Below are 19,859 nucleotides of genomic sequence, written 5' to 3'. Positions count from 1 at the left end.
GCACGGGACAAAGAAGAACGCATCAGCGCTGGGAGACGTGAAACAAGAGGAACCCTAAGTTTCTGTGCACAGAAAATTGTTGGGCGATGAGTGCCAACTGAGCCCACACGTAGTGTGTGACACAGAGATCCCACTGGCAAATCCACACCTGACACAAACAGGTCTCATTTGCAACAGCGCCAATTTAAGGACAACCTGAACGTCCACCAATGACAGCAGCACTTGCTGTGTATTGAGGCAGCGAGGGTGAAGAAATTTGACCTCCATGAAACAGTTCAGATGAAGGTCAGAGGCAAAAGGGGACGCAGCACAGGTTTCACTTTAAGGACGTCGGCTTACCTGAGGGCACGGGAGAGCTAGGCATGCATCTGGGGCTCTGGTGAGGGATTTCCTGAGTGCAAGGTTCACAACTCTCTTCATTTTGTAAAAATCCATTACCTTTTTTATAGCTCACCAAATGTTTACATTGTAACTTTAAAAAGAATTGGTGTGAGTTGTTTTTTTTAAAGATTTTATTTTTAATGGTGTGGGGGGGGGGTGAGGACAAAGTAGGGTTTTGGATTCACTGGAGCTGAAGCTCTAGGTTATCATGAGTCCTGGGAACCAAACTTGGGTCCTCTGCATGAACAGCAGAGTGCTCACCATGTCACCATTTCTGTGGCCCAACACTGTAACATTTTTAAGCCAGGCTTCCCTCAGCAAATAACAGGACAATATTAAAAGCATAGGCAAGGATGTTTGGAGGTCACATCGTGCAAAGTATGGCTGTTAATGTCATCAGTTAGGCGTCACGGCAAGCTCACTGGGTGAACGTGAGCGTACCTTGTGGACATTGCGTTTCAGTTTCATTCCAGAAATTCAAAAGTGAGATTGTTGATTTGATCGCGTGTCTTCACAGCGGAGACAACACTTAAAAGAAGCCAAGCCCATATCTGAATATAGATTAAGCGATGAATAAACACCATCCACACGGATGAAAACGCTCCCCAGAGGAAAGTGGTCTCTGCCAAAGAAGCAATTTTCCAAGTTCATGTGATGGGCGTGTAACAGGGGTATCTAAATTTCAGAATGCAAGTTATTAATAGGTCACAGGCCAAAGTCCTTACAGCTTGACTAGACCCATAAAACAAAAACAAATAAACAAACAAACAAAAAAACCTTACAAGGCTGCAAAAAATGTGTACTTATGGGATTTCTAGACCCTCCCGTGGTTAGGTATGTCTATTCCAGTGCAAACTTCTATAATCAGCAAGACACAAAGAGAAGCATTGGGAGGCCTCAACTGAATTTAAACGGGCACAGATGGTATGTTTATAACACCCCCACAATATGCTAAGTGTTCTCCACAAAACCAACCAGGACACAGCCCCTGCCTCTAGGGACTTAACCTCTAAAAGTAGATGAGGCCCACCTAATTCAAAAAAAGTAAACAAATACAAGGAAATAAAGCTGGGAGCGGAGAGGAGGAGGCCGCGACCACCTTCTGGCTCCCGGAAGAGTAGCTAGCGCCCCTTGGCAGCAGCGGAGGGGACCCGCGATCCACAGCGACCTTATTTCCCCAGAGATTTAATACGACACTGCACAGTAAACACCTCTGGAGAACCGGCGCTGAGCACACTGAAAACACTTTTGTGGTTTCCTCGCTGTAACAGGCAGACGGTTAGCTAATAGGCTAACCAGTTTTTAATTAATGTAGACCTCTGTGTGTTTCTTTGGGGCTGAACGGCTGTGGCATCGGGTGGGACCAAACCTCTGTCAACAAATATAAACAAATTCCATGATACAGGGGTAGGGGAGTGAAGACAGCAATGACCCTGGTGCCTTTGTCCCATTGCTGTGCATTAGAACCAGAGTCCGGTTTAGAATAAAATTTTAATAAAATTAAAAAAATGTGGGAGCATTTTTACCCACACATCATCTCAGGACCCACTTTCCCAGACTTCTGAGCAGCCACAATGGCTGTATTCCACAACTGCTATCTTGTGTCTAATTTCCAACAGTCCTTTTATTTCATTTTAACTTTTTAAAAATTGAGTGTGTGTGTGTATGTATGTGCTCAAGTAAATGTATGTGTATATTCATGTGCAGAGTGCAGGTCTGTGTGTACCCTGGGGGGCGTGTGGCAGACAGAACACAACCTCAGGTTGGCCCTCACCTTCCTTCCGCCTTGTTTGAAGCAGGGTCTCTGTGCACACCATGCTAGCTGACTTGCAAGCTTGCAGGGATTCTCCAGTCTCCTAACCCAACTCAGCACAGGAGTGCTGGGATTACAGGATTTCACATGCATGCTACCGTAGTTTTATGTGGCTTTGGGGAACTGGAGCTCAGAGGTCCTCACATTTGGGTGGCAAGTGCTTTAGCCACTGAGTCATGTCCCCAGCCTTACTTCCATAAACATACACTTGTGTATGTGTGTGTGTGTGTGTGTGTGTGTGTGTGTGTGTGTGTGCATTTCCCCCAGAGGAATCACATAAGTAAAGCACACTTTAGACAAATCCATGAGATATATGGATCTTCTTGAGGAAGTCTTAAAGTTAAAAGACAGTTTACCCACGACAGTGATCTGAATTCTAGCTCTGGGTATCTGGCTCCGTCCCATCCTGACCACCTTAGCTTCCCACGCCCTCTCATTAATAAGGACACCAGAGTTCTGAGTCTCCTCAGTCCTCATCCCTCCCCAAAAGGGTTCCTTCCAGCAGGCAACTTCACACAACCCAATGGAGGTCCACGGGGTGAAAGTGTCTGATGTAGTCACAGCAGCAGAGGCCTATCAGGATGGGGAGTCGGAAAGGCCCCACTAAAGCATCCAGGAGCACACTGGATGAGGAGGGGGGGAATTGAAGAGACTCCCAGCCAGATAATCTCTAAGGTTTAACATGAAGGGCCAAGCAAGGGAGGTGGGGAAGAGTGGGTCAGAGCAGCTCCAGAAGAACCAGCAATTGTCCTACTTTCTCATTTCAATGTCCCTTCTGCCATCACTCTGGCTTGGATCCTCGTTGATAACACTTGAACACGAACAGCTGTTTGGGTTTTTCCACCTAACACACAACTGATACCAACATGCTCACAGGGCCGCCATGGCAAGTCTCTGCAGTAGTTTCCATTCAACGTAAGGTTTACAGCTGGGATGATGGTTCTCCGACCTCAGGACACTGAGAGTCGTGAGTTCAAAGCCAGGTAACCTAGCCAAGGCAAACCTAGACTACATAGCTAGGCACAGTCAGGAAAGAAAGGAGGGGGGGGAGGGAGAGAGAGAGAGAGAGAGAGAGAGAGGAGAGGAGAGAAAAAAAGAGAGAAAGGGAAAAAAAGAAAGAAGGAAAGAGAAAGAAAGGGAGAGAGACAGAAAGATAGACTGCATTATTCAAAATGACTTTCAATTTTTCAAAATATTATCTTGCCTGTATTGTTCAGCATGGCTTCAACATGGCTTCCTCTTAGGAAGATTCTTAATCACTTCCCCTCTCAACTCACACACATATTCATATTCTCAATACCCCTCTTCTCTCTCCTTCTCCCTTCCTCTCTTCCCCTTCCCATTCATTTCACCAGCCTCACAGAGGTTTTTGTTGTTGTTGTTGTTGTTGTTTTGTTTTTGCCTTTGGTATTTGTGAGACAAGATTTCTTTGTGTAACCCTGGCTGTCCTGGAGCTTGCCCTGTAGACCAGGCTGGCCTTGAAGTCGCAGAGATCCACCTGCCTCTGCCTTCCGGGTGCTGGGATTAAAGGCGTGCACCACTATGCCTGGCAAGTACCTACCTCACTTTTATCTTCAGAGGTTTTCTCTCATCCTCAGTGGTCCTTACTCTATTCCCAGAAAACCTTGCCCACCTTTGTTCAGAACATTCATCAGAATCACACACACACACACACACACACACACACACACACACACACGGAATGACATTGTATCCTTTGAGGGCAAGTCTGCATAGTCAGTCCCAGATTAGGAGGTGTAAATGTTTCATGGCTTCTCCATGTTGAGTATACAATTCTCAGCATGGCCCTTCCAGGTCCTCCCACGCTCTACCCCACCAGTGCTTCCCAAAGGCTTGTCTGCTCCAGTTAGCCATGAGGTTTCTAGTGCCTTCGGTTCTGTAGCTTTCTGTACAAATAGGGCTTCCTTGTGTCTAACAAATCGTTTCGGGTTTCTCCAGATCTAAGTCCAAGTCCATCTTTCCCAATGAAGAGCTCCTGATTTCCTCCAAACGAATTTGCCCTGCCCTCATTTGGCTTCCTTCCTGCATAAACACATTGTTCTTGTGGTATTTCCCTACGTCTCTCTATTTATAGTTACAGTTTCTTTCTTGCCCTTATGACTAGCTATTATCTACTTTCCTGTGGATCTCCTTATTCGTTTAGTATACTATGTATCAGAAGGTGCATGACTCAGGATCCCTAAAACTCTACAGATGAGGCAACTATGTAAGGCAACGCTCTAAATACCTGGAAGAAACAACCCTTAAAGGACAAAAAGACACCTGTCAAAGAAATGGAAGCCAAAAAGAAGCAGAAAAGCATATTGCATTCTTAGCTTGTCATAGAAACGCATCTCATTTGCATCACAAATAAGTGATTTGTAATCAGAAGACTTACAAATGTCACAGTACACAATATGAAGCCAACAGTGAAAAGTCCCCATAGCCCAGAGTCAATAGAATTTCTCTCTTATAGCTGCAGGACACACGACTCAGTTTTTACCTTGGTGACAAGTTGAGATGTTTGCTGGACAACAAACAACAAAAACCACAAATGACACTTAAGTTTGCTTCAAATTATAAAGGGGAGGCTCTAGATATTGCTTCCTGGCAGAGGGCTTTACATGACATTTGGGTTCAACCCCCTACCACAGTGGAGGAAAGAATTAGAGAATGATAACATGCATGCACACGCACAAACACACACATGGGCTGTGTACACAGCACACGGATCCACAGAGGGGCCAGTGAAATGATCACGTTCACTCACGAGGTTTCTAGCTGGTGAAAATAAGGGTGGATTCTCGTAGCCAAGGTCAAAAGATAAAGCTAGAACAAAGTAGACTGTCTGACCTCCACTCTAACACTTGATCCACTCAGCCCGGGACTGTGGTACCCACAGCGCACTCATCCCCACGACAACCCTGTTCTCTCGAGCTTCGTCTATCACAAAAGGTTTGAAACGAAACTACCTCGTAGGCTTTCAGGAGCATTTGTGTTCAGAGCACTTCCAGAACCAAGAAAAACACGGCAGGAAATGACCGTGTACAACTTCACAAAACGCACAGCAGAATGTAGACACGAGGAACATGCTTGCTATTACCTTTTCCCTGCTTAATCTTATTTATTTTCTAGGTTGATCTGTAAATGACTTTTATTATTTTGTATGTATGGGTGTTTTGCCTGACTGCATGACAATATGCCTTGAACCTGTGGAGGTCAAAAGAGGGCATCAGAGTCCCTGGAAGTGGAGTCATAGACAGTTGAAGGGCCATTATTTGGGTATGGGGATCAAACCAGTGTCCTCAGGAAGAGCATCCAGTACTTGTAATCAGTCAGCCTCCTTTGCCCTTTGAGTCCTACATTATCAAAACCCACCACTTAGTTCACAGTAACCAAGAAAGATGGTGTTTCAGGAAAAATAGAAAACGAGAGAAAACTCATTTTTAAAATGTACGTGAAACATGAGCATACCTACCAAGCACTTGTTACTAAATAGTGCTTTTCAGAGCTCTATTCTTTTAAAAAAATTATTTTTATTATGTCTCTCTGTGCATGGCTGCCTGCAGAGATGAAAAGAAGGCACGGGTCCCCTAGAGCTGGAATTTCAGGCAGTTCTATGTCTCATGACAGGGTGTGGGTGCTGGGAACCAAATTCTGGTCTTCTGGAATAAGACCACCACACATTGGGTCATCTTTCTCTCCAGCCCTAGAGTTATCTTCTTAATAACTGGCAAAGAATAGGCACTTAATTGTAGGGCCATATTATATAGGCCCATATGTCTACATGGTGTGGCTGCTAGACTTTCAGGCCACAGTTTGCACCTGCCACACAGAAGGGGGTCACTCAGCCATCCTAAACAAAGGGTCAGCATATGCTAATGTCGCTCTGCTCCTTCTTTGTAATTTCGGGAGGTCACCTGGGAAAGAGGTGTTAATTCAGTCCATGTGACAGAGCAGGCATACAGAGCAGCCAGAGTTGCAGACGTGACCTATGTATGTCCCGCTACCCCCTCAGTTTACGTTTTGGTATAAAAGCTATTTGGAGAATAAACATGGGTGAATTTTCAGGATGTGAACTCAGGATCTCATGACGAGTCACTTAAAACTCCCTCCTGATAAAGCCATGTGAATCGTGTCTCAATTATTCCCACGCCTCCCCACTGATCCAAGAAATAATTCAGGTCCGGGCTGGCCCTGGACCAGGACACTTAATAATTGTTTGTGTTTGGAAAGAATCCATCTTAAACTGGGCATGGTGTTGCACACCTATGATCCCAACACTTAGGAGGCCAAGGCAGAAGAAGAAACATGGGCTTGAGGCCAGCTATAGAGATTCTGTCTCAAAACAACAATCAAAGGTGCTTCTCTGGGACACTGTGGCTGGACCTCACTACCTGTTTACTATGTTGCTACTTGAGGCAGAAAACAATGAGTGTTGACACTCTGTGTTAACTGGAAATGCATTCAAGGGCAGAACATTTTATCTTGTATATGAATGACTGGTGGGCATTTATTTATTTATTTGTTTGTTTGTTTGTTTGTTTATTATGAAGCAGAGTTGGAATTTATTAAGTAAAGATACTAAAACAGACTTAAACCCCGGTGATAAGAGAGAGGACACCCAAGGCTAGGGCTTTCGGGGAGAGTTGCCTTTGGGTTGCATTAATAAGTAATTTTCACATCTTTCCTTGTACATTGAGGAATAGATTCTACATCATGACTTGGTACTCACACACGCATAGTTCCCTGCATCACTCAGCTATAGTATTCCCAAACACGGGCACCAGGGGGAAGCAGCTACCCTAAGGGCATGGGTGCGCATGGGTTATCTCAACAAGTCTAAAGTGAATGAGGCCCGGCCCAGATACATCTTCTTTTTGCCTATTCTTCTACTGTTGTTAGTGCTTCTGAATAAGCAACATACACAGAACTGGAAGAGAGAACGGTTGACAAAGTACCCAGGAAAGAGGCAAGATAGTGGAACCTGGTGCTTCTAGATCCACGCTGCTTCCTCTCCACCCCAAGGAGAGCTCCCGCACGTGGAAGGCCCTTGTTGCTGTCTGTGTGTTGCTGAATCAGAAGCAAACTAAACGTTCATGATCTCAGCTTCGCGGGGCTCACCTAGACCAAGGCAGTCTAAAGCACCGTTTGCATTGCCACATGTGATGTTCTTTGATGGGCGGCCTGAGAGCCTCCCACGCCTCAAAGTACCAACCTGGGTATACTGTGCAGGACTTTCATGGGTGAGGGAAGGGACAAGTCACCGAATTCCCGTTTTCAATGAAGTATCAATTCTTCCAGTATTTAAAAGGTGGGTGGGGTTAGGACCAACACATTGGCAGGCAACTTTGTTATATCACTTTTGATTTGGATGAAAACACAGGCCCAAAAGTTTTCGCGTCTGTTTCAGGCAGCCGAAGGGGCAGGGATGCTGCTGGCTTCCTGGAGGCAATCTACAGCCTTCGGTTTCCATGTGCCTGGCTCTCCTAAGTAGGCATCAATAGTTTCATCTGGGCCTATGCTGTTTATTTCCTCTGAACTTTTAAGCTATAATAAATTATCTCGTCTTCTTGTACCTTTGTTATGTTAAAGAAAGAGAAGTACAGACGGGATAAAAGACTGAGTTTGATTACAGAGGCTAAAGAGTAGAAAAATCCCCACAGTGGCTTCCTTGAGAAAGAATACTGACTGCTTCCTCTCTCCTTGAGGCACACTGGTCATCCACAAATGATAGAGATACTGGGCTTCTCGGGTTTTCTCTTAGGCTATTTCCCTCCTCCTGCAGGCCTTGCATTTACCCTTTATCATCGTGTGTGAATAGTTTACTACTCGAAGTCATGACAGGCACTTAAACAACTGGGCCAACTTACAATCATGTCGTGAAAATTCCACAATGACATGACACCGACAGAATATTTAAAGAACTAGGAGCAATTGTTTTTCTAAATCCTTCTGGAGGAGTCAACACTTCCAGGGGCACGGGGAGATGAATGAAGCTGTTATTCTCCAGCGTTTAGTGATGAGGGTCATCTCTGAGGAGAAGGGTGACTAAGCACTGCTCACAGCTGAGCCGTGGTGACGATCAGCGATGCAGAGGCCTGATTGCAGGGTTGGATGTCATATGGCTAAGCACTAGTCTCTATAAACCCATCTGACTCCACGTCTTTCTTCTTCTGTGTTTGTTTTTGAGACAGGGTCTTGGATAGCCCAGGGTGGCCTCAAGCTCAGCCCGTCACTGTGGATGACCTTGAACTGATCCTTCCAGTCTCTCCCTCCTAAGTGCTGGGCTAACAGCAGTGAGCCACCACGCCAAGGGATGGACGCCTGTTAGGGAAGCACTTTACCAATGAGCTAAAGTCCCAGATCCTCGACTTTTAGTTTAGAAAAACAACATATATAGGTCCACAGGATGGAGGAGGCCTGAACCGAAACCACCGCTGGAGGGGCTATCCAGCTGGGAATCCTGGGAATCCTAACCATTTCCATACGCTGGCTGCGCCACCCTGCGTACCCTGTGCCACCCTGCGTACCCCGTGCCACCCTGCGTACCCTGTGCCATCCTGCATACTCCGTGCCATCATGTGTACCCTGCGCTAGCTGTGCCATTCTGGTTAGCAACTCTGCCTTTGTTTCAGCACCTTCAAAGTGAGAATTAGATTGCTTCTCGCTCCAGGGCCTCATGAACGACTCAAAACTACTCGTGTAGGTTACATATACTCTTGGCATGGAGTTAAGCAGAGCAAGCTCCACCCATGGTGGTGGTGGCTGTCATCCTTGGGAACATCGTGTGGATAAGAAAACAGAAGTCAGTAAAACCACAGAGCCGGGAACAAAAGCTAGATCCTCTTTCTCTGGATTTTGACCCAGACACACAGGGTCAAGCTGCGTAAGACACCGTGCTTACTAGACCAGCACACAAACACCGTGATTTAGAATCATACAAATCAAAGTCCCAGCAGCTCAAAACATTTACAAAAGCTGTGTTTTAATTTATGTTCATGCACACAATTTACATTGATTATTAAAAAAAAAGTCCAACGCTCAATGCTTGGAACCAAATGCAACCCATTTCTTCTTGTGGTGCTGGCAGTTGAACCTTGGGCTTTGAGAGCAGTAGACATGTGCATCTTTAGCACTGTGCCACACTCCCAGCCCCAAATGTTTCATTTGGGGACAGAACACTATACAGAAAAGAATAATTATCTGTGTTACGATATTTAGGAACGAAAAGCCTTTTGTTTCACTTTCCAGAATACAGACAAAAAAAAAAAAAAAAAAAAAAAAGGCCGAGATCTAGTACATACCCTCCAGTGTGATTGCTACCTAAATTTCCTCATGTAAAATCAGCACAAAAGGAACAAGACAAAGGTGTCAATAACGGCGGCGGCTGTCAGGGCTCCTTCCTCCCCTAGGGTTCCAAAGCGCGCAGCATTATATTAGAACACTGACGGCTTAAAAAGTGATGTTTCGAAGCAAAGTGTACTAAAGACTGAAAAGCGGTGTTCACAGGAGAAACACCTAGGAAACAACTAAAAATAACACCCAACCGAAAAGCTGCTCTCTTCTTTTCAAATCTGCTCCAGGCTTCTCCTCTCCTCGGATTTTGTTCGAACTTTATTCCTTCCGTGATTTAGGTGACTGTAATAACATCTTTCTCTCTGTCTAAAAATAGGCCACGGGTGTGCAAATTTATGAGCTGAAATGCAAGACTGGCACAGGGTGACTAAATTAGAGCATTAAATCATTTAGTCTACGCTGGCACAGAGACATATTTGAGGCGTTGATGTCCACATGTTTTGTATAAAGACACAGTTTTAATCCAGCATCCCTGTTCTTTTCACAGGTGGAGGAATGAGAAGCCGTGAACGTTATTCTCAAACGTGCCAAATCACTTCTCAAGAGATGAACCCCGGGGGAAAAACCTGTCTCGACTCCAGCCTCAGGTCCCCTCTTTGGATAAAGAGAAGGAACTAGAACATCAGGGCTTTTGACCTTTCCATGCTAACCCCCAACTTGACCTCGAGATTCAACATTTCACTCGCCGCAGAGGGGTCTACAGCGACTCTACTCCCTGCCGTAGAGACTGTCTCCTTGCCCATACTCTCGGTTACGCCGCTGCAAACCTAGCTTTCTGAGCTCCAGGGCCTGATACATTAGGTAAAGAAACAATACAACCCAGTGGGCTGGGGTTGAAGTTATCCAATTACTTTAAAAATACACTCAAAAAAGAAGAGCAGAGGTTGGAGAGTTGGCTCAGCAGTTAAAAACACTTATTACTGTTCCAGAGGACCCAAGTTCAATTCCCAGCACCCACATCACATATAACCTTGTCTGTGGCTCTAGCATCAGGGGATGGAATGCCTTCTTCTGGCCATTGTGGGCACCTGTACACAAGTAGCATGTACTCACAAACACACAAATCCTTTCTTTTTTTTTCTTTTTTTTTCTTTTTTTTTAAATAGGTTTTTTTTTTTTTTTTGGTTTTTCGAGACAGGGTTTCTCTGTGGTTTTGGAGACTGTCCTGGAACTAGCTCTTGTAGACCAGGCTGGTCTCGAACTCACAGAGATCCGCCTGCCTCTGCCTCCCAAGTGCTGGGATTAAAGGAGTGCGCCACCACTGCCCGGCACTCTTTTTTTTTTCTAAAGCCCAAAGGTTAGCCTTGAACTCCATCTGTAGGAATAAACTGAGGATATATATATATATGTGTGTGTGTATATATATATATATATATATATATATATATATATGAGCATGGGAGCATTGTAGCTGATCATGAGGCAGTCTGCTCAGTCTGGACTTGGTTCTCAGCAAGATGACAGGTTAGGAAGAGGGAAGATGGGAGAATCAACTGGTTTTGAAGGGCTGGTTGGCAGGTATGGCTGATTTGATTCGGGACAGTCAATGTCCTATGACAAGAAGGGAAGCCAAAGTCTGACATTGAAGGATAGTATCATGTGACCTCCAATGGCGTCTCCAAAATATCAGTTTGTCATAGGTCTGACATCAGCTGTACTTACATGTTATCTGTGTGATGGACAACCTTGTTCATATTCTATTCTACAATATCTACTAAAAAAAAAAAAAAAGAAAATATGTGGGCATTTCCCATGCTAACACAAGTCAAATACATGGGTTTAGTATGACTGACAAGACTTGTCAAGCCTGTACTTACAATGTTTCGTTTTTCTGAAGGAAGGTTCTATAGATAAATCCTATGGTATCTAAGAGCTACTGTGTGTGAAGCCACATGGAAACGCCTCACCGTTGTGAAAGGAAGCAGAGTCCGAAAACTTCCTTGGAAAAATGTGTGCTGACCGATCCAAATGGGAACCAATATTACAGTAAACGTTCAGAAGTCGGAATGGTGAGGACTGCAGCTTCAAACTTAGGTCTGTTTGTTTATATGGTTAAAAATAAACCGTCACCGTGCTATCTTCAAAAGAGAAAATCGCCATTACTTAATAAATGCTGATTTTCCATGTTATAGTGAGTTGACCTTCAATGGCACAAAGAATAGCAACGATCTACACAAGCTAATGTTTGGATCCAAAAAGAACCCCAAATCTGGCTGGGTGTAAAAGTTGCTGTCCTCTGTACCGAAAGATGCCTGTCTACTACGGCTCTAAACTCAAAACATTTGTAGTGAGCTGAAGCTAGAAAGGTTGATAAAATGTTCGGGGAGCCATCCATTTCTTGTGAAATCAATTACCAAACACATTATCCACTGTCGGCGCAGTTGTTTCCAAAGCGCTCCCATCCACTGTGTTCCCGGCAAGGACTACTGCTGTAAACGTTAAGCCTTGAGGAAGGGGACCGGCCAACGGGAGAAATGGGTGCGGTAAAGAATACAAAGAGAGGAGGGTTGGGATGGAGCGTGTGTGTTGGTTGACCATTCGTACTTCTTCCTCATTCTCTACTCATGCATCAAAGCATCCAAACGATTTAATTTGTGGTCCTCACTGCTGTGTCTTCAACTCTACAGTTTATCGTGAGTAAAAAGAAAAAGAAAAAAAAAAAGAAAGAAAAACAACAACCGGCTTGGCTTGTCTCTCCATGAATCACAGCCAGGAGGTCATCTTGCTGTGTATCAGCAACTATGTTCACAGTACAGCTATGTGACCTGAAGTGGCAGCTGCATGCAGAGCCACCAAAATAGCAAGGGCAAGAGCTTTCTGTTGGCAACTCGTCCCCAATCCCGGTTTCCCAGCCCTTTCCTCCCACTGAGCACCAGCCAACTGCAGAGCCTAGAAAGACCCAGCCCCACGCTCTGAGAATAAAGGCTGTAGGCCCACCACACCTTCCCTGTCCGCCGGGGGAGCCCGGGGTGCGAGCCCCAAGAAGGAGGGCTCCGGGGACACTGTGAGGACGCACGGCGTGATAGGGGACGCAGGCCGCCCATTGCAGGGCAAGCACCGGCCCAGCGGGGATGCACACACCCCGGGACAATCTGACCACCACACCGCACCCGCAACCAGGGCTACCGGTTCAGCCGGGAGAGGGCACGGCAGGATCGGGGCACCCCGCGTAACAAGCACCCGGACCCTGCGGGTGCACACCTCACCTGTGCGGGGCCGATCGGCACCCCGGCCTCCCTAGTGCCCACGCCCCTCCCACGCCGTGAGCCCGGGACTCCTAGGGACCCCTCAGGGGCGCCCAGGTCGTCCCTGGCCGCCACTCACTTTCTGGATCCGCTTCAGCGCCATGGGGCAGGCGGCGGGGGCTGCGGCTGGTCCGCGTGTCCCGGGCTGCCGCCTCGCGGGGCTGCTCCGTGTGCGCCCGAGCGCGGTGCGCGAGTGTGCGGGCGGCGGCGCCGGGCTCTTTTGTTTCCGCCTTCGCTGCTGGGAAGGAGCCTGCGCCCTCCCCGCCGCGCCCCGCCCGCCTGGCACACTGGGAAGTGTAGTTCCAGGCTTGGCCTCTTCGGCCGCCCGTGTGGACGTCGTCGGGTCACCCGTAGGTGACAGCTGAGGCCAGGCTGCTTCTCCTTGCAGCTGCTCTGCAGAACAAGGTCCAAATCTGCAAAACGGTCCAGCAGGTGAGCTGTTGCTCTCTGGAGCTTCTGAGGTCCACGGGTCACTCCTCCTCGCACAGACCCTGCAGAGGGTCTTCCATCGCAGATGTCCCTGGAGGCAAGAGGGATCTTCTTCAACTGCGCTCCACCTTGTTTTTTTTTTTGAGACAGGGTCTCGCACTGGACACGGGTCTTCTCTTTTTTTCCTTGTCTCCACCTTACAGCAATAGGATTGCAGACAGCTTTCAACACACCCAACCCTTAAATGGTCTCTAGCATCCGAACTCCGGTCCTCAGGCTTGGGCAGCAAGCAATTTATCCTCTGAGCTGTCCATCAAACCTTTCTCAATTCTCTGATCTTGCTCTCCCTTGGAACCATGACTTTTGGGCTTGACATCAGCAGAAAGGGTTTTCGCTTCGGGCAGTCTCAGATTTCTGATGACTTTGGTCAGACTTAGGTTTCTGATGATGGAAATCAACCCATTCCTTCTCCAAAATGGTTTTGAATCCCATTTTGTTTCTCATTGCCCTGGCTTCAACAGTGTCACCGCAGCTGGGCCGGCCACTTCTGCGAAGCTCTCTTCTAGAGTTTTTCAGTGACCTGCCCGAGACCACCCTCATGCCCTCTGCACAAACTAGAGATGGCCCGCAGCCCAGAAGAGTCTGAGGGATCCGGCTTTGCGAAGCCCACTCAAGGGGGTCCTGCTCTGTCTGCCCATTGGTCTGCTTTTCTGTCTCCAGGTCCTCACCACCTTCTCTTTCCCACGGCATGGGCCTTTTGCCGCCTTGCTTCTGTTTTGCAGTGTTCTTCCAGGTTCTGTTTTCATTTGTTCAGAACCACGCCAACCTCTCTACCGTGTGTGTGAGTGTGTGTGCGCGCGCACGCACGCACAATACACACGTGCACCAGAAATTATTTCCCAGGAGCTGTACATCGTGTCTTTTGAGACAGAGTCACTCACTGGAACCCGTGGGTCACCAACTGGTCTAGGCTGGCCAGACATCTGCTGTCTTCACCTCCTTAGCCTTAACACAATCCCCATTCAGCCTACCTTTTTACGTGGGCACTGGGGACAGAACTGGGTCCTCAGGCTTGCTGGTCAGTACTTTACTGGCAGGGTCTTCCCACCAACCAGCCTTATTACACTTCCTGTCTCCTCCCCCCAAAGAGAAGAGTGGTATCATCACACTCCATCTTTTCAGCTAGGGAACAAACCCTAGACTGACTCTTCTTTGTGTCAGATCATGGAATCCAGGGGCTCATGCGCACTACAGTAAGTACGCAGTGAACCCCCAAGCATACCTCAAAACCCAGCTTGGGAGTGTAAGGAAATACTCTTGGTCAAAGAGGCTTCTAGGACACACCAGCTAAATCCTGCCTTCGGCAAAGAGCAGTACAGAGGCTAGCTGGAAGCCCGAGCAGCATCCCTGTGCTCTGGAACTGGAACCCTACCCTTGTGCTCCTCCGGAGCATCCTTAAAAGTGAAGTCAGGGATGTTCGGTCTGGTCTTGGACCCCTATTGCCTTCAGTGTTGCATTCCCATGCTGATGGCCTTCTGATGTCATGTCGGAAGTAAGGCCATGATCACCTGCTACCCTCATGGAAAAGCATCACTTCCAGGTAACTTGCTGCCCGGCAACTCAGACAAACCTCCTACAAGAATGACTCAGTGGTTGGTACTAACGAGCTCCACAGAAAACAAAAGCACACTCTCCTCCAGCATCGCTGTAGTTAGGAAACTTTGGTCTCAAAGTCACCGAGGATACAGGATACAGACATCAAGTTTTCTCTCTTCTAGGAGGTCCTATAGACCGCGCAAAGACTCACTAATGGAATCACCTTTGTGCTTAAAGATGTAGACACTCAAAGCCCCAGCTTTCTGCAAAATACCATCACAACTGATCACCACACTCCTTTCCAGCTATTGCTCACCTGCTGTCATTGATGAGTGCTTTTCTTTTTTAGGCAGCGAGTATTGGCAAGGGCAGAGAGACTGTCTCCCTCACACATCTGCTGAGAATGTGAAAGGGTGGGGTTTCCTCTAAACACTAAACACAAAGTTACAAAGAGTAATGAAGATGGCAAAAAACTTGCCCACTGACTGTATTTTTTTCATAATGAAAATGTATAAACAAAAGTACACTTCACCGTCCAATAAAAATAGTGGTCTGCTGTGGTGGAGAATATTATTCTGCACTAACATGAAGGAAATGTTCCAGTGTGCCCGTGAGGAGCCCAGTCACAGAAAAATTACATGCTGTGTGAGCCTGTGTGTATGAAGTGTCCAAATGGGTTGTCAAGCAGATTAAAGGTTGCCAAGGTTCTGGGAGGAGGGGTGGACGTGCTTCGAAGGGCTTGGGCGTGGGACTTGTCTGGAGATAATGAAATTGTTCTAAAATTAGATTATGGCTATTGTTTCAGAACTCTATGCTTAGAAATCGCTGAATTGTACACTTGAGCTTTGGGATGCATAATTCTATCTCAATAAAACTGATACAAAGAAAGGATGTTCTAGGCATGCTCAGACTTGAATCTTAAGGTGTCATGACAATCACTCTTTTTCCCAGATTCTTCCCAGAGTCAACCCTATCTAAAGCTTTCTACAAGTTTGTTGTTTTATGTTTTCATCTAAGTAAGACAGGAGCTATGAGCCCACAACCCTCACCTCAACCAACATCTGTAAAGCAACAAGAGGCCTGACTGTGAGCTGAAAAAAAATCTGTGATTACTTTTGAAAAAACCCAGGTGAAGCTGAGAGTGCAAGGAGTTGGGGTAGGGGAGGCATGTGCACTTGGCAGGGTTGGGGCTAGCCTCAGCTCAGGGAGCCCCCAGGAGCCCAGCTCTGCAGGTTCTCCCAGCCTCAGGTCCCTGGAGTCTGACTCAAACAGTCCCAGAATAGAGTGGATGCTGGATTTTTTGTGTGTGTGTACATTTCCTTGTGTGTGTGTGTGCATGTGCACACATGTATGTGCACAGGTATATGTGCAGGTGTGTGGAAGCCAGAGGTCAAACTTGGGTGTCTCTTCTAGTCATTCTGCAACTTGTTTTTCGAAGCAGGATTTCCCACTTTTTACTGGAACTTGCTCGTTTGGCTAGGCTAGATGGCCAATACATTTATCCAAGGAGCAGCCTGTCTCTGCCTCCCCAGTGCTGGGGTTTCCCAACTCAGACTCATGCTTGTTAGCTTAAACCATCTTCTCAGCCCTGGATGCAGGATCTTGCTGGAGTAATGTAATGGTCTCGAAATTGAATGAAAGTGATTGAGCCATTTATAGAAACCTTCAAAGAAGATCACCAAGTCAAAGATGTGAGTGAAGAGCTCTCTAGAACCAGGCAGGGTGTGCCCACCAAGATATACCCACCTGATGGAGTCAGTGGCATGTGGAAGGTTTTCAAGGGCCTTGGAGGAAATAGCCTGGCAACAAAGTCAGATGTCCAAAAGACTATAGTCAACAGGATATGTGCCCGGAGGCCAGGCTGTATAGCTATGGCCAGGGAGGACCAGCAGAGGGAGGCTGAGCTGCCAAGGCTGCCACTATCTGGGCCCTCTCTGAAACAGAGGCTACCTGATTCGTGATTGTGAATTTTGCATCTCCTCTATCTGGTCTCGATGGAGAAGTATCTGTCTGTCTTTGCAAATTCAGAACCTCTTTGTGCCTCGTCTCAGAGGCTGTGCTACCCAGCAGTTATCCTTGCTTGGAGCAAGCTACCCAAAAGTTGTCTCCACCCATGGGTGCTCTCTTTGGATTGACAAGGGTTCTCATTTGTTCTGGGACAGCTCTTAGTTTCTAGGCCACGCAGGCCTTCATAGACAACACAGCCTTTTCCTGCTTGTGGTTTAGACGTCCCACAGTGGTAAACCCAGAATCCCCAGGAGGCAGGGCTTTAGCAGGAAAGCTGAGGATGGCTGGTAACAGGTGTTTGGCTCCCATACACACGACCGTCATTCATCGCCCACGTGTTGCCAACAGCTGTCTGGGGCGTTGGCTCGTGAACCCCTGCACTGTCAGCTGCAGGCCAGAAGACTGGGGAAACATCCTCAGGCAGGGGCCCTCTGCTGTCTTTAGAGGGCCAGTGTTGACTGCAGCCTGATTGGAAATCAGCAGAGAGCCTCAGTGGAGGCAAAGCCGGCTGGACTCTTCTCAGGAGCAACAAGCCTCTGTCCAGAGTGCTTCTGCCTGGTGCTCCTTACATTTCTCTCAAGATTGCTTCTGTTCGTGATCTTTTCTTTTCTTTTCACTTTTATATTTATTTATTTATTTATTTATTTATTTATTTATTTATTTATTTATTTATTTTGAGACAGGGTTTCTCTATGCAACAGCCCTGGCTGTCCTGGAACTGACTCTGTAGACCAGCTGGTCTTGAACTTTCAGAGATCCAGCTGCCTCTGCCTCCCAAGTGCTGCACACCCCCACCACCTGACATTTCTTTTCTTTCTGATGTTAAAAAAAAAACCAACCAAACAAACAAACAAAACCAACCAAATAAACAGTCTTGACCCTTGAATAGCCAACAAACTGATGTTTAAATATTCTTTTTGGTTGTCTTTAGTTTTTTGTTTGTTTTTTAATTGATTAAGTCTGGGAAGGAAAACCTACCTGTGATCCTAACTGTAATTCATCATAAGAAAGTCGTCATGAACCAGGTGTAGTGGTGTATGCCTATGATCTTGATACAATGGCAGCAGAGGCAGGAGAACCAGAAGTTCAAGGCCAGCCTTGGCTGCATAGTGAGGCCAGCCTCGGTTATATCCTCGTCTCAAGAATGAACAAAGAGAGGAAAGGAAGGGAAGGGTGAGGAGGAGAATAGAGAAGGAAAGAGGGATGAGTTTTAAGTGGCCCTTCTCAAACAGGGCTGATGCCTCACTCCCCTCAGGCACGGTGCCCTGTGGACAGGCTCCTGACAGTCCACGCTGAGGCGGTTTTGTGTGTGTGTGTGTGTGTGTGTGTGTGTGTGTGTGTGTGTGTGTTTGACAAACCCCGAATGGGAAGCCTGGAAACTGGGACTGGGTGTTAAGGGTGGACAGGCTTGAGGTCCAGCCGTCTTGCTCTCTATTGTCCCTGGAAGGGTTGGAGACAATGGCTTGATAGCATCCCTTGTCTGATCATGAGAGAAGGGTAACCTAATTCACCCTGCAGTGTGGAGGGCTGACGTGTGTTCAAAAGACGTAGTTACAAAGCTTGGATTCATAGGGGAGCTTGTTAGAGAAAATGGCTTCTGGGCTCTGTCAGGAAAGTGTAGTTCAACCCCCAGAACTCACATAAAAAGGCAGGGTGTCGTGGTGCATGCTTGTAATCTCAGCTCTGGGGAGGGAGATCCCTGGGGCTTGCTGGCCAGTCAGCATAGTCTACTGAGCAGTTCTAGACCAGTGAGAGACCCTGTCAAGGAATAAGGTGTCTGATGACTAAGGAAGGAGAGCTGAGGTTTGACATTTGGTTTCCACATACATGTGAACCCACATATACATGCATGTATACACACATACATATATACAGAGACAGAGAGAGAGCAAGTGTTGGCATGTTTCTAATAATTAAACAAGTTTGGAAAAGTTTGGAAACCAATGACTTCACCCACAATCCTTGTTAAAGGCTTTTCTTTTTCCATTTTCATTAACAATTTCTCCAGTACCCAGGAGTCTTGTGACCTCCACAGGGATTTTCAGAGCTGTGGTATCTTTCTTCTTTGACATCATGTTGGGTTGTGGTATAAGTTCTCCTGTCAGAGCCTTTAGCCCCGGCTCTCATACTGGGCCACTCTGAGACTCTTTCCTCTGCAGAAGCGTTGCCTATCCCTGTCCAATAGCCTTTGGTGCCACAAATGACGTCGCTCATTCTTAGACTCACACAGGACAGTATATTGCAGTTTACTGAAAGAGGCATGTTTGCAACTTCCACCCCCGCTGTAAGCTGTAATAAGCATGTTAATTCTAGGACGGTTGTTGAACAAGTCTACAAGACACAGCCCTTTAACAAACAAACCCACTTCCAGGATCCCTGAGTCATAGCTGGCCGTGTTTGCTGCGAAGCTGAGCAGGAGCTAATTATAGGCAGTGGATGCAGAGGTGACTTTAGCATCAATTAAGAAAGGGGAAGACTCTAGGAGCCACACACCTGCCAGGGCCTTCGGGAAAAGGTAGAGAAGGAACATTTCTCTCTGCCAAAGGGATTTGGTGGTTAGACCACCCCAGGGAAAATATACTCTGTAATATACCCTGATGTCATCCTTTCAAATATTTTACTTTTTTATTTCATAGGCACAAGTGTATGTGCATCTGTGTGCACAGGACATGGTTCCATGATGCATGAATGGAGGTCAGAGGTCAAGTTTTGGGGGATGGGAGCCCTCCTTTCGTCACGTGATTCTAAGGATGGAATTCAGGTCTTCAGGCCTGGTGGGAGATACCTTTACCTGCTGTGGTCCCCCATCTCGTCTTGCTGCCCCCTACCCTGGTAGCTTTCTAAGCTTCTGCTGTCTGAATCTTTACTCCACAACATCCTTCCTCCGCCATCCCTCTTCCTTTCTCTCTCCCTGCCCCTCCTCTGTAACCAGGCTTCCAGGGACTTTTCACTCAACCCTCAGGACACCAGATGTAGCCTTCCTTCAGCCTCCAACCCACACACCACAGCCCTTCAGAAGACGGGAACTC

The 19,859-nt window shown here is 46.9% G+C and overlaps 1 protein-coding gene across 1 annotated transcript in view; it reads right to left on the bottom strand.

Annotated features, from left to right (window-relative positions):
- The window catches only part of Ube2d1 (ubiquitin conjugating enzyme E2 D1), a 28,268-nt gene extending 15,220 nt beyond the window's left edge, over positions 1–13,048 (bottom strand). The window contains exon 1 of the mRNA XM_050141889.1: positions 12,878–13,048. Coding sequence (XP_049997846.1) covers positions 12,878–12,901 — 24 coding nt within the window. The 5' untranslated portion in view covers positions 12,902–13,048. The remainder of the gene's footprint in view (positions 1–12,877) is intronic.
- Positions 13,049–19,859: the final 6,811 nt, after the last annotated feature.

This window comes from Alexandromys fortis, unplaced genomic scaffold (genome assembly GCF_014885135.2).
Source record: "Alexandromys fortis isolate MF-2015 unplaced genomic scaffold, M_Fortis_MF-2015_v1.1 scaffold_9, whole genome shotgun sequence".
NCBI lineage: Eukaryota > Metazoa > Chordata > Mammalia > Rodentia > Cricetidae > Alexandromys > Alexandromys fortis.
The sequence above is the reverse complement of the archived record's forward strand: the minus strand, read 5'-3'. Positions and strand labels throughout refer to the sequence as shown.